General features: G+C 50.7%; 1 protein-coding gene across 1 annotated transcript in view; it reads right to left on the bottom strand.

Annotated features, from left to right (window-relative positions):
• Positions 1–3,119: 3,119 nt before the first annotated feature.
• The window catches only part of LATS2 (large tumor suppressor kinase 2), a 54,468-nt gene continuing 30,443 nt past the window's right edge, over positions 3,120–27,144 (bottom strand). The window contains exons 3-8 of the mRNA XM_055141170.1: positions 15,445–15,577; positions 12,710–14,088; positions 9,860–10,442; positions 8,282–8,461; positions 6,636–6,742; positions 3,120–5,527 (exon numbers count right to left, since the gene is read on the bottom strand). Of these exons, the coding sequence (XP_054997145.1) occupies positions 5,033–5,527; positions 6,636–6,742; positions 8,282–8,461; positions 9,860–10,442; positions 12,710–14,088; positions 15,445–15,577 (2,877 nt within the window). The 3' untranslated portion in view covers positions 3,120–5,032. The remainder of the gene's footprint in view (positions 5,528–6,635; positions 6,743–8,281; positions 8,462–9,859; positions 10,443–12,709; positions 14,089–15,444; positions 15,578–27,144) is intronic.

Below are 27,144 nucleotides of genomic sequence, written 5' to 3'. Positions count from 1 at the left end.
ACATAACATGCAGTGTGAAGAAGGAAACTTGGAAGAAATGTAATAAGCTATTTGTTCTTTCAGCAGACTCTAATCATGCCCCACAGTGACCACAAATATGTTGAACCGAGGCCTGACCGTGTGCTCCTGAGATGCTCTGAGCAGTTATTCATCTCCTGTGGAATCTGTAAAAATCACTGAAAGTTTGTTCTGAGTAACCTGTCATCTGGCCAATGGACCAGTTAAACAGTTCTCTTTAGCCGAGTAGGAAGAGATGAAGCATGAGAAGGGAATGGAAATCATGTGGGATTCTCTGAGAAAGGTCTTAAGCACTAATACTCCAGCAACACATGTGAAAGTGCAAACAGCAGGGGGACACCACACCCCCAGCGCCTATTGCTCCCTCTGCTCTCCTTCCCCTCTCTTGCACTATATCTGATCAGCTGGTGAAAACAAGTCCTGAGTTTGATATATGTTCTTCCACTTCACAAAGGTTGCACACAGCCTTGCACACAGCCAACCCTGATTCAGTCCCTGGTATCCCATATGGTCCCCTGGGCACTGCCAGTAATCCCAGGGCACAGAGTCAGGAGTAACTCCTGAGCATCATTAGGTAGATCCCAAAATCATGACTTGTAATTAGCAAAGTAGATCACAGCCATAAGAAATGCTATTCAATAAATTACAGTTTAGAAGCTGGAACAAAAGTACAGTAGGTGGGGTGCTTGCCTTGCACACAGTTGACCCAGGTTTGATCCCTGGCATCGCATATGCTCCCTTGAGTCTGCCAGGAGGATCCCTGAATGCAGAGCAAGGAGTAAGCTCTGAGCACCACTAGGTGTGATCCCTCTAACACCCATCCCCACAAAAGAAATTACAATTCATATCCATTCCAAGTCATAAAACACTAGTTCTTTTTTGTTGTCCAATAGACTATTAACATAGTAATTCTCAAGATACTTGTGACTTAGCAATCCCACTACTAGAAATCTATTTTACATATTTTACATATACAAAATGATGGCTATTAAGGGCCATCTATTCCAACAGTTTATGATAGGGAAAAAAATCTGGAATGAAAATGTCCTTTGCTATGGGACTGGTTGATGAGCACATTTCACTGTGGAATAGCATGTATTAGTAACAATGCATGAAGGATTGTATGTGTTGACAAAGACTGATAAGAACACAGGTGAAGACTTTTCCTTACCAAATGCTTAAAGGAGGCTAAAATGTGACAATTTTGTGTGCAGTATATGCCACACTGTTATACTGTCATGCCATTGTTCATTGATTTGCTCGAGCGGGCACCAGTAATGTTTCCATTGTGAGACTTGTTACTGTTTTTGGCATATTGAATATGCCACGGGTAGCTTGTCAGGCTCTAGGCTTTGCTGTGCGGGTGGGATACTCTCGGTAGCTTGCCGGGCTCTCCGAGAGGGGTGGAGGAATCGAACCCGGGTTGGCCGCATGCAAGGCAAACGCCCTACTCACTGTGCTATCGCTCTAGTCCATGCATGTTCTCTAAGGGTACAAATTTATAAGCTATCATTTATTGTTTGTGGCTACTAATTGATATGACTAAGAAAAGGAGTAAAATTTTTCTGGGGGATGGGGTTTGGGCCACACTTAGCTGTGCTCAGGGGTCACTCCTGGTGGGCTGGGAGGACCACATGCGTTGTTAGGAGTTGAACTGGATTAACTATGCAAAGCATACGCCCTATCCACTGTAGTATTTCTCTGATCCCTAGAATTTTATATCTTTTTCTACACTATCATTTTTAATTTGGGGACCACACCTGGTAGTGCTCAGGAATTACTCCCATAGGTGCTTAGGGACCAAATGGGATGCTGGGAATCAAACATGGGTCTCACTGTATAATCACTCCAGCCCTACACTATCATTTTTGCTTTGTGTTTTTCTTTGGGGCGGTGGGATGAAATGTGCTCTAATGCTGAGCTATGTACACCAGAACACACATTTTTCTGTTGAAATCAGGGTCATACTCAGTTGGTAATATAGAGCTGCTGGCTCAGTACTCAGGTCCCCTGGGATATTACTCGACTGTAAGAAAAAGTGACACTGTTGCAACTGCCAGGACAGAACTGGAAGATCCCATGTTAATTAAGTCAAAGAATGAAGACAATTGTTAGATAATCTCATTTGTATGTTCAGTAGAAAAGTTAAGTATGGAAGAAACAAAACCAACAGAATGAGAAAATGTGCAGAATCAGACCACAGAACTGTGGCTGGATGTGAGACAGGAGTGAGGTGAGGATAGTGGCAGCAGAAACAATATAGTGGGTCAATCCTTGGTTCTGTGTGTGGTCCCTGAGCCTCTCTAGGAGTGATCCCTGAGCACAGAGCCAAGAGGAAGCCCTGAGCAAGCGGGGTGTGGGCCAAAACAGCAGCAATAACCAAGTCTAACAGCAGGAAACTGCACCTTAAAACACAGCATCTGCAGTGGCCCTGGCCCTCAGCGCTGCCCTCTGCTTGTTCTCTAAAGGTATAAAAAAAAAAAGTTGCTAAAAAAGCAGTGGTGGCAGGTAGAGTCAATAAAATCCTATAGTGCTAATAAAAAGAAAGCTAAGTCACAAAATAGTAACTCTAAGTAAAACCATGAATTTCTAAATTTTTTTCTTCTTTGGTGGGGTGGAGGGCACCCAGTGATACTCTGGGCTTACTCTTGACTCCGCACACAGGGTGCAGATTCCAGGGGCCACATGGGGTGCTGAGGATTGAACTCAGGTTGACCTCATGTAAGGCAAAAGCCCTACCTACTGAACTATCTCTCTGGCCCAGAATTTCGAATTTCTTAGCTGAACTTCTTAGCATCACTATTTCAACCAGTTTGGGGGCTTTACACTGTTTAAAACTGTCTCATGCATATTAGTGATTCTGATCGACACCACATATCTGGGAGGTTCCCTGAAAAACCTTAATGAGGGACATTTTGATAGTATGTGAAGAGACCTGAGAGCCAGTTTCCCCAAACCGTCCTAAGAAGAAAGGTCCCTGGGGACTCGCTCCCTCCTGGGTCCCCTGGCGACTCTGTGGGCACCAGACCCCAGAGTGAAGTCATGTGTGGGAGGTGACAGTGCAGCAATAGAGCTAGAACCCAGAGAACCAGGAGACTGACTTCGGGGTTTGGATTCAAAATTTTAATAAGAAATTGTGCCAGTAGAAGCTTTTCAAAGGCAATGATATATCAATAAATAATAGTTAAATTGAGTTCCTGAGAAAGGACCTATCACATAAAAGGCTGTCAGAGCGCTGTGACAACAGGACATTCCTAGCAGACAGCGAGAACAGACACGCACGGCCGCACCGCTCATACACATGGAAACCAGCAGAAGAAGCCGCTCGCTCTTCCCGATTACACGTCGATAGACTCTTAAGTGTTGTTGTCCAGGGACAGACTAAATAATGGATACATTACACTAAACAATGGAAGGGAAATTATGTGGAATATATAATAAAAAATATGAAGCATCAGTTTTTTAAAAAGCAAAAAAATTGAATTTTTTACTCAAATATAAATCACTTTCAATAGGAATCATACTAATTTGAAATAAGAAATACCTGATGTGCTTACCTATGTAGTTATATATACACACCTACATGTCTATGAAAATATGTATGGCTTAATAATTTTGTCTTCCAATGTCACTTTGAATAATCCTTGCTTTTTCACAAAGGTTTTAAAAAAAATGTTTTCAGACCAAGTTAAGATTGATTTGTGAAAGCACAACAGAAAGAATGTGACAGCGCCCTCAGATGACCAGACCTTAGGGTGGTAACACCTGAGCAAGCTGTCAGCTGTAGGGCAGAGGGTGGGCACACTCTGCCCACATTGGCCAGTGGCCCCAGCACTTGGCTGTAGTACATGGACTCCTAAGTCAGACTGACTAGTGAAGTGGGCACTGCTCCAGGAAAAAGTCAACAGTTTTTGGCATAGCTCAATGAATCCCTTTTGATCTACGCAAGTTTCATATATGACAAATGTTTAATCTTAACCCCCACTCCACTCCTATCATACCCACAAAGACACACACTCACACACACACACACACACACACACACACATACATTCCTCTCATTTCAATTATACATCTGCATTCTTTTTTTTAACAAAATAGGGGATGTAATCATAGCAAATAAGGCATCCACATGATACATTATCGGCACACTGGCTAACACCTCACTTAAGATACTTGGTAAAAACATATTCACAGAACCTGCTGTGAATGGCAAGATACGGTAACTTTATAATAGAAAAATCCTGTTCATGCACCAGACATCTGAAATCACACCCACAAAACCACCTTGCTTACACCTTCTATTATACTATAATATGCAAAAAGCAAAAAGAAAAAGCAGCCTTTTAACATTATATCACAATTTTTGAAATGTGGGGGGAGGGCATAGAAACCACTGTGTGAAGAAAATGGTATCAGTAACATTAGAACAGTGCTCTCTCTCTCTCTCTCTCTCTCTCTCGCTCTCTCTCTCTCTCCCTCTCTCTCTTTCACTCCTCTATCTCTCTTTTTACATTATTGCACAGAGATTTCTTATCCCATGTTCTTCAGTTTTTATCTTTTCTTAAATGTGAATAAGTGCTATGGATAAAATACAAATGTAGAAAATAACAGCAGCATGATTTGTCAAAATTAATCCCTACAATTTAGTAAGAAAAATGGCTATAAACAAAATAAGTGCTCTTTCTAAACTGTACTAAAAGTTTTAAAAAATATTGTTTTAATGATGTTACGGTCCACAAAACCCAATTCCCAACAATGCTGACGCAGTCTCCCGTCATCCAGAATGGAGAAATGAAGGTCTCTGAAGTGGGAACCTTTCCAGAAAGAACGCTTCTGTTTGTTCGGGGGTGCCCTTTTTTTTCTTTTCTTTTTGGTGGGCAGTTGGGAGTGAAGGCCAGACTTCAAGTGAAGACACCAATGGACTAACTTAAAAACAAAGCTGACCTCAAGCTTCTGGCAGGCCCGGGACTTCCGCAGGGCCCAGGTCAGCCCACGCAGCCCCCGCCACTGTCTACACGTACACGGGCTGGCAGCTCTCCGCTGGCTCTCCCAGGGCGGGGCTCTCCGGTGCCCCGCTCTCTGCCTGAGAGGCATCTGTCCCCGAGGGCTTCGGGCACCGGAAGGGGTAGCCATTGTCATCAAAGAACCTCCGGAAGGTGAACTCGTAGAAGGCGTGCTCGGGGTGCTTGCTGTGCGGGGAGGTGAGTGTGTCCCATGCCTTTGTGCTCTCTCCGCTCGCGCCGGGCCAGGGGCTTTCCTCCTCGACCGGGTCAAAGTTGGAGGTGTCCATGGGGTGGCTGATCTTGGGCACGTAGGGAGCAGGCTGCTTGCGGATGTCACTAGAGAAGTCCATGGCGGCCAGGAACGGGTGAGTCTTCAGGTCCTCGGCCCCGGCCCTGCCCAGCCGGCGCTCGGCGGCACAGCACAGCTTGGTGATGAGGTCACGCGCCTCTGGGCTCAACTTGGCCTGGGCGGGGATGTGAAGCGTGTTCTCCCAATTTATCACCTGGAGCGACACCAGACAGCAAACGTGAGTCTCCCCTCGCCTCTAGAGGTGCCCTGGAATTGTAGGGACTACACCAAATATGGACTGAAAGATTTTTTTTCCTATCAGAAATACTATTGAGTAAAAGGAGTGCGTGGAACTACTGATCCCCGATGAGCTGCTGCTTCAGCTACAGCAACACACTCCTGTTATCCTCAGGCTCTGCTCTTGGCACTTACCGTGGGTGACAGTTGCACTAAAAACAAGCCCCAAGCCCCACTAGGCTGGGTGCTGAAGTGACAGTGCCACAGGCCACACGTAGGTCTTGCATGCAGGAAGCCCTGGGCCCTGAATCTGCTGCAGTCGCTCCCAAGTCCAAGCTGAAAGTCGACCTCAAGCACCGTGAACTATAGCCTCAACCCCACCCCAACAAAACAATAAAAATAACTAGCTGGCAGGGGCTGTAGACACAGCTAGGTGGGTTGCAGGAACTAGGGACGCCCAAGTTCCACCCCAGCCCAGTGAGGCCCCCAAGTACTGTGGAAAGAGTCCTCAAGCTCAGAGCCAGGAGTCCCCAACCACCCCTTCCAAAACCAAGAACAACCGGATTTGGGATTCTTGCTTTCCCAAAAGCAGTCTCAGAGTCAAGCTGACTTGACTCTGAGACTGCTTTTGACCCTAGTGTCAAGTTGGTAACAGCTTATGGCCCTAGTGTCAAGTTGGTAACATTTCAAGACCACTGCAGGCAAGTTGAAGAACACACAGAAAGGCATCCACCATGACAAAAATACAAAAGGGTTTCTTCCCCCCACCCCACCCTCTCTTTTGGTTTCTGGGGCAGCTCCCAGTGGTGCTCAGGGCTTACTCCTGGTTCTGCACTCAGGGATCACTCCTGGCGGAGCTTGGAGGACCATACGGGGTGCTGGGAATAGAATCCAGGTCGGCCATGTGCAAGGCAAATGCCCTGCTCGCTTACTCAGGAAGAAGCCAGGTTCCTAGAACACCTATTGGGGACGGGGTCTATGGGGACCCATGGGAGCGGGAAGGGTTGACGGGAATCTGACGGTTGCTTCAGTGAAACTCTGTCACTCAGAGGAAACCAGGCAAAAACCTTAAGGACCACCATCACCTTCAGCTGGGTCTCCGTGGGAGTGGGGGCCAAGAAGGGGGGCTGTCCGACCAGCATCTCGAAGAGGATCACTCCCACGCTCCACCAGTCACAGAGCTGCGTGTACCCTGCAAGACAAACTGGGGTTCAGGTCCTGAGCGTGGGCACAAGGACAGCCACGTCAGCACAGCACATGTGAGTCACAGGGATGGCTGCCACCAGGTGAGTCCCGAGCCCCAGGCTCATCCGCTCAGAACAGGGCCCTGGAGAGCACCTGCAGGCTCAGAGTCCCAAAGCAGGAGCCAGGCCACTGCCTGAAGGAAGCCCCAGTGCATCCCTGACATTACGTGGTCACCGGAGCTCGGCTGGGACTGACCCAGTAGCGGGGACAATAGCAATAGTAAAATGATATAAAGGCCATCTGGATGGCTTCCAAGTGCTGCTCACCAGGGCTTGGGGCATTACTGGAGGAGACTCAGTCAAATGGGCCATCGTCCAGTGTGAGGGACCAAGGACGTGTGGCTGTTCAGGGTATGGTATCAGGAATGGAGCCTGGGTCACCCATGTGCAAGACAGGTGCCATCCCCCAGTGTGACGCTAAGTCGCCCGGCATTGAGCCATGGGGCTGAGGACAGGCATGCTGGTGGGGACTTGGTCAGGTCCCTCCAACTCATGCAGGGGACGTCGGGCGGTGGGGCCGAGGAAAGTGGACTCTACAAAGAGACTGTGCCCCGAGAGCTGCTCTGCATGGGCAGGGAGGGGTCAGGGAGCCAAGCCCAGGTCACCTGCTCCCGCGTGTCCCCAGAACCCCTGGCCTCTCCCAGCCCTGCTGCACCCTGCAGCCTCTCAGGAGGCTCCTGGTGGCCAGCCTTGGAGTAATTTCTTCCCAGTTATCACCACTGTCGGGGAGGATGCCGGCGTGCCCCGGGTCAGGAGACAGACCACTCATCTGTGGCCTCATCCCGGAGCACCCACTCACCCGTGAACACAGCTGCTGTGTCACGGAACCATGCCCGAGGGTCACCTGTGTTTCACCAGCCACTCAGGGATGGACATGCCTTCTGCCACCCCCAGGTCAAGCTCCAGGAGATTCCAGAGGGGCAGGATGCGAGACCTGCAGGTTCAGAGTCACTGAACCACGGGAGGTGGCACATGCAGGAAGGAGCGTGACTCGCTGTGCAGTGCTCCCAGAGCCCACCTACCCCTCCCGGGGAATGTCCTCATCATTGGGTAGGGACCAGTCTCCAAATGAAGTGGGCCTGGGGATGCTGAGGAAGGAAGCAGATGAGCCCTTGGGCACCTGGGGCGAGAACACAAAGGAAAGAGGCAGAGCCGGAAAAGGCAGTTGCAGGAGCAAGGCTAAAGGGGCCGAAATTCGGGCCCAACTCCAGGGGCTGCGTGTGAGGTTTACCTCCTCAGATGCCAGGCAGGCTTGTGGGACCTGCCACGGGCTGCAGTGGGAAAATCCACCCTTCGGATTGTTTTTTTTTCCTCTTTTGAACTACATCCGGCAGTCCTCAGGACTTACTCCTAGCTCTGCACTCATGAATCACTCCTGCAGTGCTCAGGAGACCACATGGGATGCCAGGGACTGAACCCAGACAGGCTGAGTGCAAGACAAATACCCTCCCCACTGCACTATCGTTCTGGATCCAAAACTCTCCCACCTTTTCGAAGCAGCACTTCGGGGGCAATGTAGTTGGGGGTGCCGACCAGGGAGTGCGCCAGGCACCGCTGATGCGTCCTCGCTCTCTGCTCCAGGGTCTTCAGCCTGTCCCCACAGCGACAATTGGAAACGTCGTCCCAGAGGTCACTGGGCTCCATGCTGTCCTGTCTGATGTGGCTGCCTTTCACCCGAAGTCAGGGTGCAAAAAAGAGTGGGAACAAATGACAGTCACGATTCAACAATGCAACAACCTGGGAAAGTGACCCAGTCCATTCCCAGTGAAGAAGTGGGAAGTCCCGCCTCCCGCCGAGGGCGCCAAGGCCTGAGGGAGACCTGGAGAGAGCAGAGTGAAGGAGCGGCGAGGGGCAGGGCGGACACAGCTATCAGCAGCACCGTGGCGAGAGCAAAGAGAAGCACAAGAGCACCAGAATACCAAAACTACTTCCATCTCATAAAATAGGAATGAGGTTAGTAACAAGATAAATGAGGTTAGAAAGGGGGCTGAGGAGATACAACAGTGGGTAGGCACTGCTCTGCTCTAGCTGGCTCCGGGTTTGATCCCCGGCACCCCAGAGGGTCCCAAGTACCAACAGGAGTGATGTCTGGGTACAGGAGTAAGCCCTGAGCACTGCTGGATGTGGCTCCAGAATAAACAAGTACAAAATCTAGAATCTAATTCTAAGAGGTGGGGAAGGGCAGTTAAGACAGAGAAGGAACCACTATGGCAATGATAGTGAAAATGATCACTCTGACAGGAACTGAGTGCTAAAAGCAGGTAAAGGGATATACATGACATCCTTTCAGTACCTGTACTGTAAACCATAATGGCCAAAAAGAAAGACAGAGGAAAAAAAGAAACAAGTATCTATCATAGAGGCAGGCTGAGGGTGTGGGTGGTGGGAGGGAAATTGGGGACACTAGTGGTGGGAAATGTACACTGGTGAAGGGATGGGTGTTGGAACACTGTATGACTGAAACCCATCATGGACAAATACAGTAACAAATACAAATACAAATATACTTTGTAATTGTGTATCTTATGGTGATTCAATTAAAAATATTATTTTAGAAAATTATTCTTAATTTAAGAATAAGATAATGACCTTCCCAAGTATCAGAACCAGAGGACAGGGAATGAAACTATAAAACTGTGGCTACAGAAGCTGAGAAAAATTCAGATTAGTGTGGGGCTGGAGCAATAGCACAGCAGGTAGGGTGTTTGCCTTGCATGTGGCCGATCCAGGTTCGATTCCCAGCTTCCCATATGGTCCCCCAAGCACCGCCAGGAGTTATTCCTGAGTACAGAGTCACAGGTAACCCCTGTGCATTGCCGGGTGTGACCCAAAAAGAAAGGAAAAAAAAAGAAAAAGAAAAAAAAAGAAAATTCAGATTAGTTGTGAGACAGTACCACAGAGGGCTAAGACAGCTTTTTCCCCAAAGTGCACTGAGACAGGCTAAGCGCTGGTTCTTCAGAGATAGCGCCAGCCATGGCCACAGTCCGCAGGCGCCAGCACCGAGGGCCCAGATTCTAACCAACGACCCCAGTTGCGCGGCTCAGCCTGGTCGGCTCAGACTATACCTTTCTGGTAGTACTTGGAATTGTGAGTCCACCTGAATCCAGTGCAGAGGCCGAAATCAGTCAGTTTGATGTGGCCATCGAGGTCTATCAGGATATTGTCCGGCTTGATGTCGCGGTGGATGAAGCCCATCTTGTGGACGCTCTCGATGGCCAGCGTCAGCTCGGCGATGTAGAAGCGGGCCAGGTGCTCGGGGAAGACCTCCATGCGGATGAGCAGGCTCATCATGTCCCCACCGGGGATGTAGTCCATCACGAAGTAGAGGCTCTCCTTGTCCTGGAAGGAGTAGTACAGCTTCACCACCCACTCGTTGTCGGCCTCAGCCAGGATGTCCCTCTCGGCCTTGACGTGGGCCACCTGGTTCCTGTTGAGGACGTCCTTCTTGCGCAGCGTCTTCATGGCATAGAGGGCGTGTGTGTCCACCTTGCAGGCCAGACACACTTCCCCAAAGGCCCCGATGCCCAGGGTTTTGATTTTCACAAACATGGACTTGTCCATCTTGGCTCTCTTCAGCCGGTTGTAATTCGACTCCTTCTGGTAAAGGATCTTCCTCATCTGCTCCTGCTCCGCTTCGCAGAGGCCGGCCTGGGGAGGACAGGGGCGGTGAGAGGGGGCCTGCGGCTGACAACAGGGTGGGGAGCCCTGGCTTTACGCTGAGGCCCGAGAGCAGGAGGCATGCCCCCGACAAACTAGATGCCATCCAGAAACTGGCTCTGTTCTTTGTCTCCATCCAGACACAAATCCATAATCCAAAGAAGGCAAAAAGATAAAGACAAAAAAAAAAAAAAGAGTTCTTTCCTTATAAGATTTTTGGACCTAAAATCAAAAGGAAAACCGCTTTCATAAAAATTTGTGGAGCCAGGGGCCGGAGTGATGGCACAGCGGGGAAGGTGTTTGACTGTACCTGGCCATGCCAAGTTCAATCCCTGGCATCCCATATGGTCACCCAAGCACTACGAGGAGTAATTCCTGAGTGCAGAGCCAGGAGTAACCCCTGAGCATTGTCCAGTGTGACCCAGAAAGACCAAAAAAAAAAAAAATCATGGGGTCAAAAAGACAGAACAGGAATTAAAGCACTGGCCTCACATGCAACCACGCCCATTAGATCTCAGGCAATACATATAATGCCTGAGGCTTGCTGGGAGTAATCCCTGAGCACAGAACCAGGAGTAAGTCCTCAGCAAGTATCAAGTGCGGCCCACCAAACCAAAACACACAAAAATCTGTGAAAACTAAGACACTTGCTATTGCTATTGAGCAGAATGTGGAGTACTGACATACTGGATTCTATCTCATACCTAAAACTAATATACATAATAATGCTACATCAAGAAAGGACCAAATAACCTGTGAAAATGGAAATCAGAAAATTCCCTTAAGAACAATATAATACTTTAACACTTATTTATTTTCATTTGTTCTACCCACCATTCTATTCGTTGTTACAATGAGCAAAGCAGGGACTGCATGCGTGGCTGCAGTGTCTGTCTACATAAGTGGCAGCAGTGTCTACACTCTGGTTCTGTCTGCATGAGTGGCTGCAGTGCTCAGCTGGGGCCCCATCAGCAGTGTCCCTGTGTCTCACTGGGTACTGAGGGCAGGTGCCAGGGTCTGTGCCTGCCCAAGAGTTCTCACGGACCTACCGTTGGATTCCTTTTTTTGTTTTTGGCTTTTTGGGTCACACCCGGCTATGCTCAGAGGTTACTCCTGGCTCTGCACTCAGGAATTACTCCTCACAGTGCTCGGGGGACCATATGGGATGCTGGGAATTGAACCCAGGTCGGCCGCGTGCAAGGCAAATGCCCTATCTGCTGTACTATTGCTCCAGCCCCTCATTGAGTTGTTTTTTTTTTTAATAAATCAGGAATTTCTTAGAATTGTATCTCAAGATCAGTTCATTTGTTTTTTTTTTCTTTATGGGTCACACCTGGCAATGCACAGGGGTTAATCCTGGCTCTGCACTCAGGAATCACCCCTGGACCATATGGGATGCTGGGAATCGAACCCGGGTCAGCCGCGTGCAAGGCAAACGCCCTACCCGCTGTACTATTTCTCCAGGCCCTCCTTGTTGGGTTCTTAATCTAAAACTGTACTAGCTCTGAGAAAAAGTTCAAAGAAAACAGGAAAAAGTCAGTGACAACAGGAAAGCAGCATGAGTGGGTTTTAGAATTTGAAACCACGCCGTATGCATTTAATTGACTGTAAGAGGGCTGGGGAAACAATACAGGGATAAAGGCACTTGTCCTGCATGCGACCAGCCCAGGTTCAATCCTCGGGACCACATAGGATCCCTTGAGCCCCAGCAGGAGTTAGTCTGAGCTCAGAGCCAGGAGTACCCCTAAGCACCGTGGGGATGGCCCCCAAACAAGAAACCCTACAGTACTTTAAATGACTTCATTAATAATTACTTTTTTTTAGCAGTTTAAGATCAACCAGGCCATATTAATTTTCCATTTATTTTTGGAACTGTTTTGTAGAGAGCCACCTGAGCAGGGCAGCAGGCAGCCAGGTGCCACACGTGTAGGCAGGCGTATGGCCCATACCTGAGCCACCTCCCCAGTTGCAGACAGGTCTGAAACGTCACTGAGCACTCAGAGAGGAAGAACATGGTGCACTATTGAATAGAATTTCACAAATCCCATGAGCCCAAACGATCTCCCCGCTTGCCCCTCAAGTCTGACTAGTGAGTAAACCCGTGGCATCTGTTAGGATTAAGGGTGTGGCCTGTATCATGAGGACTCGCCATGCTCGTGGCGATCGCCAACCCAGGGACCCAGGAGAGGATGAGCCCCTGGAGACCCGGGGCTCTGCTCAGCTGCAGGGAGTGGTGGAGGGGCGTGAGAAGCGATTACTTTGGCCATCTCCTGCTCCAGCTGCAGCCGGCGGCCGACTTTCTGCTGGTAGGTCTTCAGGACGTTCTCCACGTGCTGCTCCATGAAGAACTTGAAGGCGAAGGGGGAGTAGCTCTTGATGCGCGACTCGCGCTTCTCCTCGTCCCTGCCGCTCCTGCGCACAGGCACCGGGGATGTCTGGATCTGCTTCTTGTCTTTGCCCCCCTTGTCTGCCTTGGTGCTCTTGTGGCTCTTGTCACCGCCAGGCTCTGCGGCCTGGCCTCCCCGGAGGCCCTGCTCCAGGCTCACACACAGGCTGTCCACATCGAGCTGCTCTGACGTGCCCTGCAGCAGCAGATGCCGGGGGTAGGGCGGCGGCGGGCACCGCATCTCAGGCCCAGGGCCGCCGTACTCGGCGTCCAGTGAGTAGGTGCTGGCCACGCCCAGGGGCACCGGGGGTTCCTCCTTGGCGTCCAGGCCGTCTACCCCGGGCGCCGGCACCCAGGCGGGGTGCGAGGGGCCCACTGCTGTCTGGGGCTCTGGACGCAGGACGCGCACGCTCTTGACGGGGTGCAGGATGTGGGCGGCTGTGACGGCCGTGATGGTGTTGGGGGTGGGCAGGGCTGGCTCCGCCTTGCTGGGCACCGCTGCCCGCCCGGGCGCTGCTGACGGCTGGTGGCTGTTGAAGGAGTTGGTCCTGCTGGGCACGGGCCCGTCGGGCCGGAAGCTGGTGTGCGGGCGTGGGGGCGCCTCCAGGCCGGGCTTCTGCAGCGAGTCCCGGCGGGACAGGGTGGCAGCTGGCCACTGCTGCCCGGGGGGGCCGTTCAGCTCGTACAGGTCCACGTTGAGGCTATTCCTGGAGGGTGCCAGCAGGCTCTGTGGGGGGCTGTCCCCGGCGAACACCGGGCCCCGGGAGCCCACCACGTGCAGCTGATGTGGCTTGTGGTGCGGGTGCGGTGGGTGTGGCGTGTAGAGCCCCGCTGCGGGCGCCGTGGGTGGGAAGCCATGGGCTGAGCCCAGTGGCAGGGCGTAGCCGGGGGTCTCGGGGGCCTTGCTCTGGAAGGAGGGGCTGCGCTGCACGCCGTAGGCCAGTGGCACATGGGGCCGGTAGAGGGGCGCAGGCAGGGGCAGGGCCGCGCCCCCGGAGCCGCCCACAGGGAAGCCCAGGCCCGCCGCCTCCATGCCCACAGGGTAGCCCTTGGGCGGGTGCGAGTGGGCTCCGGGCAGGCTGTGGGGGCCAACTCCCGTGAAGACGAAGTCCATGTACTGCCGGGGCACCTCCTCCAGGGGCCCGGGGCCCTCGTACACTCCTGCACTCAGGTGCTGGAAGGCGGGGAAGGGCTCCCCAGTCCCTTCGAAGCTGGCACGCGGCGGCACTGTGCTTGGCGCCGGCCCCTTTCCTGCAGGAGAACAAGAAATTGTCAGTGTCTGAGCCCCGTGGCCCAGCTCTGGGGCCTCCCACCACCCCAATCAATGCCAGACACACACTCGCCGGCACAACCTGGCTGCAGCTGCTGATCCTGGGTTCGAGAGCAGGCCCAGGATGCTGGGGACAGTTGGAGAAACCCTGGGATGCTGGGAGGGACCCGAGACCAGGGGCCTCTGTGACTTAGAGCGGGGTAGTGGATGCCTGCTCTCCTCTCCTCGGAGCAGCCTGAGAGTCACACCCTCTGACAGCAGGAATAAAGCTGGGGATTAACTCGCCATGGAGAAGAAACAGGTTGGATATACTGTTACCTATAAGATGGGGGAAATCCCCTTTGTCCTAAATATGTACTGTGAAGTCCTCAGATGCCACACATGGTCCCATCACCTCAGGGGCACAGAGGGACATTCACAGCAGGCAGGACGAGCACTTGAGAGGCTCCTGCCCTCTCCAGCACCTCAGGGCTGGGAGCATCTGCCACGAGTAGGGCCTGGTGCCCAGAGACATGCCCCAGAACCCTCTCAGAAACCAACAGCATAAGCCTTTCCGGGAGCCCCGAAGAGCCCCAAGAGAAAGAAAGTGAGAAAGGGCATTTTCACTTTGCGGGGTGCATGATGCTGACATCAGTGGACCTTTCAGTCTTTCACGAAACAGAACAAGCGCACAAAGATCAAACAAGTACACAGAGATCCCGGGTAAGAAGCACCGGGTTGTTTTTAACAAGGGCTGGAAACCCGCTAAGCCCTGCGCACCTGTCCTATCTATCCAGGAGAGCGGGACAAGGTACCACCCATAGGACAACCTGGGCCCCGGGCCCATAGCTCCTTTGTGCAAGAGTGGCTGCTTCTCCTCAGCTCTGGTTCTCTAAGAATCAGCTTCTGCTGTCTGTAAGTTTATCTCTGGGCACTGCTCCTGGCTCTGTAGTTGGGGATCACTCCCTGGGGTGCCGGGAAGCACACGGTTCAGAGCAGGTGCCGACTCGAGTCTTCTCCCTGGCCAGCTTTGTCTTCTGGATTTCCTGTAGGGGCCTCCCCTGTCAAGCTTTGAGGTTGGAGGAGTGGCTGGCACATGGCTCTGTGTTGCATGTGGGGACAAGACGGGGACAGGACTCGGGGCCTCATGCCCAGAGCACCTCCAGCACACTACGCTCTCACTCCCTCTCTCTTGCTTCCTCTCTCTCGAGCTCTCTCTCATTGTTGCTCTCGCTTGCTCTTGCTCTCTCACTCTCTCGCTCTCTCCCTCGCCCTCTCTCTTTCTCTCTCTCTCCCTCGCTCTCTCTCCCCCCCATCTCTCTCTCCAGCATGCCCACACTACTGGCACTGTGGCTCACCTGGGGAGGTCTGCTTGATGACCCTCACGATCTGCTCGTTCCTGGGGTCCAGGTAGCTCATCTTGCTGATGTACTCCAGGGCGGCCTCGATGCTCCGGCTGCCTGTCTGCTTGAGTGCCCGGCCCGCCATCTCCTGGAGGGGAAGCACGGCTCATCTCAGCGGGGCTGTCAGTGCCCGCCCCCTGCCACCGCCAGCTGGGACCCTGTGGAGGGTCCCAAGCACTGTGGCTCCTCCTTCGTGGGTCCTGTGACCCTCAGAAGACGTCCATGTCTGCGTCTCTCCCTGCTTTATTTGCAGGGACAGACTCCCTCCACGTCACTCTCGTCACCTGATGCAGTCTCCAGGGTAGCCCGCTACTGGGCGCACTGAGCACTGCTCCAGGGTGTCAGGCCGTCCTGCTAGCAGGGGCCAGGCAGGCTGCTCATCTGCAGTGCTGACAGTGGGAGAGCACGGAACAGGCAGGAGTCCAGAGGAGGCAGAGGACACCACGGACAGCAGGATGGTGGGGGAACAGGTAGGGAAGAGGGCTGCAGAGGGACATTCTGGGGACAGTCATGAACAGCTCCTGGACACAGGGAAGATACATGATCTCCAGAGCAAAGGGCGACAGAGAGGTTCACAGTAACATCTCGATCTTCCCCTGCTCACTGTGTGGATTCACCCCTCCCTGCCATGCCTGTGCCATGGGAGACAGATTCCACCCTCTCTGGGCCATTCTTGTGTCATGGAAGGAACCGTCAGTGGCTTGGAGAAAATGAGAGGCCATCTGGGGTCCTGGGTACCCACTTAGAACATGTCACTGGGGTGAACGTTACCTCAGCAGATGGCACACATACTGTACAGGCAGGAGCCACAGGCCCACCCCTGACACCACACGGTCCCCACGGCAGCACAGCAGTGATCCTCAGTACTGCCAGGCACAGTCCAAAGACTAGAAACCAAAGCAGAGCTGAACAGCGGAGACCCTGACCACAGCCCTCAAACGCTACCATTTCATCAGTCTGATCAGAGACAAGTTCTCCTCCTGTATCCTGTGAAGGAATGGCCAACTGACCTCTGTGACAGGGGACATCTGCTAAAGTGCCAACTCCAGACACATACACACTTCTACACACATACCACACATGGTCATCCTCACACATATACATATGTGTACACACCAAACACACAAATGTAACCAGGCATACATTCATTCATATACACACATAAACTTACATACACACAGACACAGATATATTAAACATGCACAAGCCTTACCCATGTGCACACTCACTCATTATATATACACACGTAAATACATATGCACACATGCTTACACATACGTGTGTAGATACATATGCACTCATAAATGCCAACTCGGTTTACTGAGCATCCAAGACATCAAGATCTGAATACTTGGGGGCAGAGCAATAGTACAGCAGGGAGGGCATTTGCCTTGCATGTGGCCAACCCATATTCAATCCCTGGCATCCCAAATGGTCCGCTGACCAGCACCAGGAATAATTCATGAGTACAGAGTCAGAGACAGTCCTGAGCACTCACAGAGTGGTTCCAAATCCCTTTCTCCCCTCCCCCTACCCCCACCTCCCAAAAAAAGAACTGCTTTAAAAGTCCTTGACTGTAACCAAAGAAAGACAGAGCCGCAGGAGACTACAGATAGACTTGTGCCCGCCTGACTCTGGACACCAGAAACATGAATAAACCCCATGTCTCCAATCAACCTGCAGACACACCCAGGCATGGAGGGGGCCCTGGCTGTCCACAGTCCTCCCCAGTGACTGCATCTCTGCAGAGGCACCCGGAAGACACCCCACTACACATACCTCAGAGCTGGTCAAGATAAAAAAAAAGCAAATCATTCCCAACTGTATGAACTCTATGCTGTATGTGTCTGGGCTCACGACCTGCCTGTGATGACTAGTGATCCCCGAGTGTCAAGTGATCCCCAGTGCTGAGTGATCCCCAGTGCTGAGTGATCCCATGACAAGTGATTCCCAGTGCAGATTGATCCCCAGTGCCAAGTGATCTTCAGTGCCTAGTGATCTCCAATCCTGAGTGATCCCCAGTGCTTATTGATCACCAGGGCTGATTGATCCCCATATTGAGTGATCCCCACTGCTGAGTGATGTCCAATGCTGAGTGATCCCTAGTTTTGATTGATCTCTAGTGCCGAGTGATCTCTGGTGTCGAGTGATCCCCAATGCTGATTGATCCCCAGGGCCGAGTGATCCCCAGTTCTGAGTGATCTTCAGTGTCGAGTGATCCCCAATGTTGAGTGATTCCCAGTGTCGAGTGATCCCCCAGTGTCCAGAGATCGCCAAAACAAAGCAATCCCCAGTGCTGAGTGACCCTTAGTACATAGTGATCCCCCAGTATCGAGATTCCTAGTGTCACATGATCCTCACAACATAGTGATCCCCCAATGCTGAGTAATACCCAGTGCCAGTGACCTCTAGTGTTGAGTGATCCTCAGTAGTGATCCCTCAGTGCCGAGTGATCACCAGTATCGATTGATCTCCAGTGATGTGTGATCCCCAGTGTTGAGTGATCCCCAGTGTCGAGAAATCTCTAGTGTCGAGTAATCCCCAGTACAGTGATCCCCCAGTGTCGAGTGACCCCCCAGTACCGAGAGATCCCCCAATATCGAGAGATCTCCAGTATATAGTGATGCCCCAGTGTCGAGTGATCCGCCAGTATTGAGAGATTCCCAGTGCCAAGTGGTCCCCCAGTGATGAGTGATTCCTCAGTGCTGAGTGATCCTCAGTACCATGATCATTAGGGTTGAGTGATCCCCAATGTAAAATGATCCCAGTGCCAGTGATCCCATGCCAGCGATCCTCAGTGAGAACTTGTGTTGGGGAGGCGGCAGGACATGCTCTCAGGGATCCTGCAGCTGTGACATTTCTGTTCACTCAGGTCAACCCGGAGGAGCTCTCAGGAGCATATGCAGGGATGGAACCAGGCTCAGCTGCATGGGCCTACACCGTGCACATCTCTCTACATACAAGAATGGCAGCTTCCTACGCTGACCCTGACTCCATGGACATACCCTCTTTCCAAAAAGCATGGCTGCTTTTTCCTGATGCCACCAGAGCCATGTCCTCACCAACGATGCAGGACTGAGGGCACTGGCTCTGGTGTCCGTCTTTCGATACGTGAGATGGAGGGGAGAGACGCCCCGGCGCGCCAGCTCTAAAGGGAAGATGGAGGTGCCAGCCCCAGCAGCAGGTACTCCTCAGAGTGGCGCTGAGAGGAGAGCAAACTCCGGGCAGGGCCAGGGAGACTAAAGCCTCGAGGATCCCAGGGAGGAAGGTCCTGGTGACGATGACACTGTAGACACATCCCTGGGTGGCATGTGTCACTCCAGCACTCATTCACTCCGTCTCTGCCAACACTACAGGGCTCCTGCACCAGTTGCCAGCCTACAGCGGGACACGAGAGCTGCTGCCCCACCTCTCATAAGACTGACATGGGCTAACCTATGGCTGACAAAGAGTGTGGGAGCGCCAGTGACCCTCAGAGTCACCACTGCACACAGGGCAGGACTGGCACTGCCACCCGGGAGTGAAAGCTGATAAGTCCGCTGGACCCACAGCACCTGAGAGCCAGGGCCACAGAGGGCCCCTGAGCCTGTGGGAAGGGACCCCTAAGTACAGCCAGGTGGAGCCCCAAGACCGGGAAAATAAATCATAAATCCACAGCACCCAGGCTGTAAAGTGTGCAGAGAAAGTGGGGGCTGGGGAACAAAGAGCCTGTCTCTCACACGTCTGAGGCCCCACGGACACTCCCAGAGCACCTCCACCATTGCAGTGACTAACCCTGGGGAAAACCCACCACAATAAAGTATTACAAACTGCAAATTACAAAATGGTGCTGCACTGCTTGGTACTCAGGGGAACTACAGGCTCTGAGTGATCTCTGAGCACAGAGTCAGGTGTAAGCCATGGACACTGCCAGGTGTGGCTCCAAAACCAAAACATGAGTTTTAAAAAATAGTACAGTCTGCTTCAAAATTTGTGTGGTTTTTGTTTTGGAGCCACACCCGCAACGCTGAGGAGGCCATATGGGATGCTGGGGACTGAACCAGCCGCAGGCAAGGCAACCATCCTACCTTCTGGACCATCTCTTCTCCCCCAGCTTTTCTCAAAGACAAGCATTAACAAACACACATAAGCACATAAGTATGGAAAATGATCCTGTGCTCTGCTTCACAAAGTTTCTCAAACAACATCTACTTCCCCAGGACACTCAACGCCTCCCTGTCAGGACGGAGCCAGGCCCAGGGTGCTCGACAGAAGCCGGTGCTCTGCAGCCAGCGCGAGAGTGCCGAGCAGGGGCTCTGACATGACGGGAAGGTTGCGAGCCTTTTTCAGCACAAAAGCTGCCTCTATGGCAGAAACTTTTCTTCTCTCTGTCTCTGACTCTCTCTCTTACTTTCTCTCTCTCTCCTTTTGGGCATTGTGCTTCTAGCAGATTTTTTAAATTTCATTTTTGCCTATAGTGAAATCATCAGAGATACATTGTGAAAGCAAAGTGGTGCTACAAACTTTTTTTGTGTCAAAATGAAACTGTGCTCATTTCATTAAGTTAATATTAAATAAAATGTTGCATTAAAATTTCTGCTGTACCCAATAAGGCAAAAAAGACAGCATTTCTAAGTTCAGAAGTCAAACATACTTCTCCGTCTTCAGTTTTTTTCTAGAGAGAATAAAGTTATTCAAGAAATGTCTGAGCACTAAGGACTCAGCCCAGCATCTGACGACCCTTCACAGGACCCACAGGAGCCACAAGACTCGTCCTTCTGCTGAGAGGAGACTTCGATCAGGCCCAGCCAAGCAGCCCTGGGGTGGCTGTGTCAGTTTAGACACCTACAGCCAGAGGACGGGTGTCCAGTAGGGACAGGTGGATGAGACTCAGAGACAGATGAACCAGCTGGTTTGGATAAGGGTTTACCCAAAATCAGTTTTTCTGTATTTAAGGGAAAGGGTTAAAAGGAACTCGCCCTGCAGTTTCAGAAAGGATCAGAGTACACAGCTCCATCTCCCGCCTTCTCCACCTGACTGCTTATTAATGACGACATTAATACAACAGGAAGCCAAAGAAACAAGCTGAGGGTCTAGGACTGTTTAGTATAGTCAGTTTATTCTCATTTTCCATTCATTCCCCATATTTTCTATAATGAGCTTGAAGAATGTCTATACCCAGAAAATAAAGTTTTTATTAAAACAGCCTTGCCTCCACACACCCACGTACAAACCACAGCTGAATTCAAGTGCTCAATCACTCTACACTCCTGGGCCTCAGCTTAGCTGCTTTTACCCAGCAGCCCTGGCTTCTGTGCGTGAGCTTGAACCCACCACCTGGGCTGCAAACACGGCACAAGACACTCTAAACTGCATTGCAGAAGGCTGTCGTGAGGCTTAGATCCTGACGTTGTGGCTCACGTCAGCCAAATTCCTGCCTGACAAACATCCTCGGACTTACGTAGATTCAGCTCAAGTCGTTCTTATCACTCATTTCCACGGAGCCCTTCCAGAAGCTCTACCTGTCACCCCAAAATCCAACCCAGGAGAACGATCTCTCGGTCTCCCTGTATTAGAATGCCCTGGTTGTGTTGTCATCAAACTGACACCACTCTGATGACCTCAGCTCATATATTGTTCGCACCTACCGGACACTGACTTGCACTCTTCACTTGAGAAATGTGTTCACTGAGCACGCTCCATGCTCCAGGCACGGTGCCCATGCAACAGGGGGACTGGCCTGCAGGACTGAAGATGCTGCACTTACAGGCTGAACAAGGCAAAGCAACCACACATGCAGGATGGTAAGGAGGAGCCATGGCACAGTAGGGAGGGCACTGGTCTGAAAGCAGCTGATCCCAGTTCAATCTCCGGCATCCCACAGACCCCCAAGCTCACCAAGAAGTGATCCCTGAGCACTGCTGAGCATGGTCCAAAAAAACAAAAGAATGTGATAACGGGTCGGGGGGGGGATGAGAAATAATAAATACAGCAGAATGTGTGTGGCATGGGGAGCGGGTGGGATGGCACAGCAGGTCATGCCTCAGTCTGGGCAAGGTCTAGGCAGGAGCAGGAGCAAGAGCGTGAGCCGTGCCTTGCAGAAAGTGGCTGAGGGACCAAGAGGCTCCAGAAGGGCTGGAGCTGCTGAGCTGGCCCACAAGAGGAAGCCGACTGCGGGAGCCCCCGGACACGGGGTTGCTGGCAGGGGGTCCCAGCACATGTGCACGGTGTCCGTCAGCCAACCCAGCTCACCAGTGCTCTGGGCTCAGCCACGCTCATGGCTCAGACAAGCTGCTCTTCACTGTGGAGGAGGAGCTGGATCTGGGAGTGGCAACAAACTAGAGGCCAGGCTAAAGGCTGAGTCTGACAAGGCAGACGCCAGAGAGCAGCGATCTCTGAGATCAGTGAGACCCTTGCCTGACAGACTCTCTGTGTCCCCACACCCACACCACGTGTGCTCCCAGGTTCCTGTGTCCCCACATCCTCACACTGTGTCCTCACAGGCCCTCTGTATCCCCACATCCACACATATGTTCTCCCAGGTTCCTGTGTCCCCATATCCACACACAGTGTCCTCACAGGCCCTCTGTATCCCCACATCGTCACATGTGTTCCCCCAGGTTCCTGCGTCCCCACATCCACACACGCGAGTCCTCACAGGCCCTCTGTGTCCCCACATCCATACACACCTATCCTCACACGTCGTCAGTATCCCCACATCCACACGTGTCCTCACAGGCCTCTGTGTCTCCATGGCCACGCACATGTCCTCCCAGGTTCCAGTGTCCCCACACCCACATGTGTCCCTCCAGACCCTCTCATTTCTCCAGGGGCTCTGCTGTTGGAGCTTCTGTAGAGGGTGGGGTGGGTCAAAGTTCTAGGTAAAATGCTGGAGACTGAGGCAGAACAGAACAGTTCTCAAAACAACTGTGAAATACATGTCCTCATGTTTCACGAACACACAGTGACGAGTGGAAACAAGTAATCATTCCCCAGGTTCACAGGGCACGGATAAAGTCAGAATTCAAAGCCCAAGTAGTTAAAGACAATCCAATGTCACTAGCAGTCACACGGTTTGAACAATAAGATCACGTCCAATTCAGGAGGCTGAGACGGTCAGGAACTCGGCTCGGAGACAGCGGAGTGCAGGAGCACAGCCCTGCAGACGCCGGGGACCGCAGCACGGTATCCTTTTTTTTTTTTTTTTAATTGTATTGAATCACAGTGAGATAGTTACAAGCTTTCATGTTTGGGTTACAATCACACAATGATCAAACACCCATCCCTCACCAGTGCACATTCCCCACCACCAATATCCCCAGTCTACCCCCTCCTTTCCCACCCTCCCCCTGCCTCCACGGCAGACAATATTCCCCATACTCTCTCTCTACTTTTGGACATTATGGCTTGCAACACAGACACCGAGAGGTCATCATGTTTGCTCTATTATCTACTTTCGGCACACATCTCCCACCCCGACTGATTCTTCCAGCCATCATTTTCTTAGGCAGCACCATATCCTTAGTCCCAGAACTGAACCACAGCCTCCTGGCCGAGAAACACAGGAGCTTCCCATGGATCTCTTGAGCATCATTTGGGAGTCCTCCAAATTTTTTAGTAAAATATTGAATGACAATAATAACAACAACCCAGCACTACCAACTGTTGGCAACCACTGCGACCTGTGGCTAACTGGAAATAATCAGCACAGGAGACACTGACATCTAACGAAGTCAGAGATACTCAGATCCTATGACTTTAAAATTCCACATATTGGTTCATGCACTGAAGGCCTTCCTCATGCCCCCACTGCACTTCTACTTTTATGGAGAACTGGAAACCACTGGAAAGGTCTCCAGTGGGAGAGGGCCGAGAATGGCGACCAGTCACACAATGCAATGCCATTCATTAATATGAACTAGAGTTTCACCCATCTACATGAATGAATCTCAGAAATAAGGCTGAACGGAAAAAAGCAGTCTACAAAGTTATATTGTGTAGAGTTTAAAAAAAAAAACCAACCCAAACTCATGAAAAAGCACTGTAGATGGTTATAGTATAGTAAATACAAAATATGAACAAAAAAGCTAATTTAGGACAGTGGTTGTAAGGGACAGGGGTGCAGGGACTCCACTTTCTGGCTGGCTACTATTTTTTTCAACATGGATAAATCAAGAAAAACTGCAGTTAAGTTATAAAAGAATAAGTATTATATTCAGTTGAGGTGGGGTTTTTTTGCTTTTTTTGGGGGGGGGTACACCCAGCGATGCTCAGGGGTTACTCCTGACTCTGCACTCAGGAACTACTCCTGGCGGTGCTCAGGGGACCATGTGGGATGCTGGGAATCTAACCCGGGTCAACCCCATGCAAGGCAAATGCCCTAACTGATAGCACAGCAGGTAGGGCGTTTGCCTTGCATGTGGCCGACCCGGGTTAGATTCCTCTGTCCCTCTCAGAGAGCCTGGCAAGCTACTGAGAGTATCCCACCCACACGGCAGAGCCTAGCAAGCTACCTATGGCGTATTTGATATGCCAAAACCAGTAACAACAAGTTTCACCATGGAGACGTTACTGGTGCCCGCTCAAGCAAATCAATGAGCAACGGGATGACAGTACTAGTGACAGAAGTTATAGAAACTTTGGGGCAGAGCCATAGTGACAGCCCATCCACGAGTGATTTCTGAGAACAGAGCCAGGGGTAAGCCTTGAGCATCACCAGATGTGGCCCCAAAACGTTTTTAAGTCAGTGGCTTCCAGATCTTGGTGGTAACATTTTTTGTTCGATGCTATTACTAAACAACAGTGTGAGACGGTGATGTGGTTTTAAAGTACACAGAAGTGACAAACCATATGAAAAGTCCCTCTGCTCTCAAGGTCACATTCGAGTGGCGGAGAAACTTAAGTTCTCACCACAGGCTCTCCAGGGGCCCTAACTGCCTGTAGAAACAAGTGAAGCAGGTGCTGGCCGAAGCCACAGAGATGGGGATGCAGGGACGCTGGCCTGAGTTGCTGGTCACTGTTCACCAGACCAGGGAGTCACAATTCCCACTGGACTCATTCTCCACTAAGAGAGAACAGCTGTCCTGATTCCTCACCGATGAGTCTGTCAACAGTGTGCGTGAGGGAATACCTGAGAAAAGCGAAAACCAATGTTGGCTAAACTCAACCCCCATGGACAGTGCTCCACAGGCCAGACCTGGGCTTCCAGGAAAAGGGGTGGGACAGTGTCTGAAAGGCCATACAGGAAGTCCTGGCGCACGTGACTGCCCAGGCAGGGTTGGCTTTAAAGGGTATCCCTTTCACTTTAGGTTGGGAGGTTCCTTGTTTACTTTCTGAAATGTCAGTTATTCTTTACCTTTCTTTTTTTGTTTATTTGTGTTTGGGCCACAACCCGTGGTGCTCAGCTTCCTCTTGTCTCTGTGCTTAGGGATGACTCCTGGCAGGGTTTAGGGGACCACAGTGTCAGGGAGCCAAGCCAGGCCTACTGCACGCAAGGCATGCATCCTACCCTCTGTACTACGTCTCCTCTCACTGTCAGTATTTCCTTTAGCCCACGTATGAGACATCCATGGCTCTGTGCATTTATAAAGTGTGGAAAACTCTCCAATACGGTAGATCTATACAACAGAATATTAGCCATATGAAGTACTGACACACCATAATACAGATGAACTTTGAAAGTGCCAGGTTTTGACCAAGGCAGTCACAAATGGCACATATCTTAGGATCCATGTATATGAAGTGTTCAGAGGGCACAAATTCACAAAGAGAAAAGGAGAGTATTGCCAGGAACCAGAGGAGAGAGAGAATGGAGAGGTCAGTGGGTAATGAAGAGGCTGTTTTTGGCAATGATGAAAATGGTATGGATAAAATCCTGGTAATACTTGAAAAACTAGCAAGTATACCAAATGCCACTGAAGTCAGCCTCAAGTGATGGATCCAACAACAAACAATCTTTATGCAGATGTGTATTTTAGAGGGTCCAAGTTCTCTCTCCTTCACTCATTCCCTAGGAAAATTGGGAATAACTGTTAGGCTGTAACAAATTTACTTAGGGGCGAAGCACATAGGATGCTGGGGATTGAATCTGGATCAGCTGCATGCATGGCAAGTGTCCTACTTGCTCTAGTTTCACACTGGCTCCAATGTGATTTTTTTCTTATCTTGCCATTAAATTTGTACAAATCATTAAAGAATGAAACGAAGAAGTGGGATTAAATCTACCAAAATTTCAACAAAATCTTCAAAGACAGAGAAAAAGGGGCTAGAGTGATAGTACAGTGGGTAGGGGGATTTGCCTTGGACGTTGCCGACCCAGGTTTGATCCTGGCATCCCACATGGTCCCACCAAGCACTTCCAGGATTAATTTCTGAGTGCAGAGCCATGAATAACCCCTGAGCATCACCAGGTATGACTCCCGCCCCCTGCTAAAAAAAAAAAATACAGAGAACAAATGGAACTACAAAACTCCTTGAAAACCCAAAGAAATTCTCAGGAAAAAAAGATGGGAGGCATTATGTTCCCTGCTTTTTTTTGCTTTTTGGGTCACACCTGATGATGCACAGGGGTCACTCCTGGCTCTGCACTCAGGAATTACCCCTGGTGGTGCTCAGGGGGCCATATGGGATACTGGGAATCAAACCCAGGTCAGCTGCATGCAAGGCAAACTCCCTACCTGCTGTGCTATTGCTCCAGCCCCTCATTCCCTGCTTTTAACCTATAGCACAAAGCTACAGTAATAAAGAACAGTGTGGTTCAGAAAAAAAGACTTGTTGACCAATGGAAAAGAACCGAGAACCCAGAAGTTAACCTTCAGATACATGGGGAGTTCATTCACAGCAAAGGACCCAAAGTAGAGGAAAAAAGTCTCTTCAAACGGTGATGGGAAAATTAGCTAGTCAAATGGAAAAAGCCAAAATTGGAACCCTACCTCACACCATACATAAAATTCATTTAAATTGGTTTAAAGACCTTTGGATGTTAAAGACCCTCCGATCTCACTTTTAAATCCATGAGACACATCAAGAAAAGTAATGGTAAAACTCCCCCTCATGTTCATTTCAAGGTGTTTTCAATGATTCAGCATCAAAGCAAGTTTACCTTGGCTGGGGGGAAAGGCGGGAGGGGTAAAAAAAAAAAAAAGCCACCAAAGAAATGGAACCACTCAAACTAACATTTTCTGTACAGTGAATGAAACTATGGGTGAAATAAAAAAGACATCTACCTTACTGAATGGAAAGAAAGTACATCATATATCTAACAAGGGACTATATCCAAGGCATATAAAAGTACTCACAAAATGCAACATCAATCCTGTGAAAACCCAGAAGAATATGGGGGCTGGAGAGAAGTACAGTGGGTAGGGAATTTGCCTTGCACACAGCTGACCCGGGTTTGATCCCGGGCATCCTACATGGGCCCCCAAGCACTGCCAGGAATAATTTCTGAGTTCAGAGCATCACCAGGTGTGACCCAAAAATCTAAAAAGAAAAAAAAATGTAAGAATACAACAGACAATACAAAAAGATACAGGTGACCAACAGGTGTGTGTGTCATCAGTATGGATATGCATCATTATGGGTGATCAGAAAAATGCAAATCAAAACGCCAATGAGTTATCCCCTCACACTGGTGAAAATGGCCTGTATTTAAAAGGCAGAAGTACACAGTGCTTG

This window comes from Sorex araneus, chromosome 1 (assembly GCF_027595985.1).
Source record: "Sorex araneus isolate mSorAra2 chromosome 1, mSorAra2.pri, whole genome shotgun sequence".
In the NCBI taxonomy this organism is placed as follows: Eukaryota; Metazoa; Chordata; class Mammalia; order Eulipotyphla; family Soricidae; genus Sorex; species Sorex araneus.
The sequence above is the reverse complement of the archived record's forward strand: the minus strand, read 5'-3'. Positions and strand labels throughout refer to the sequence as shown.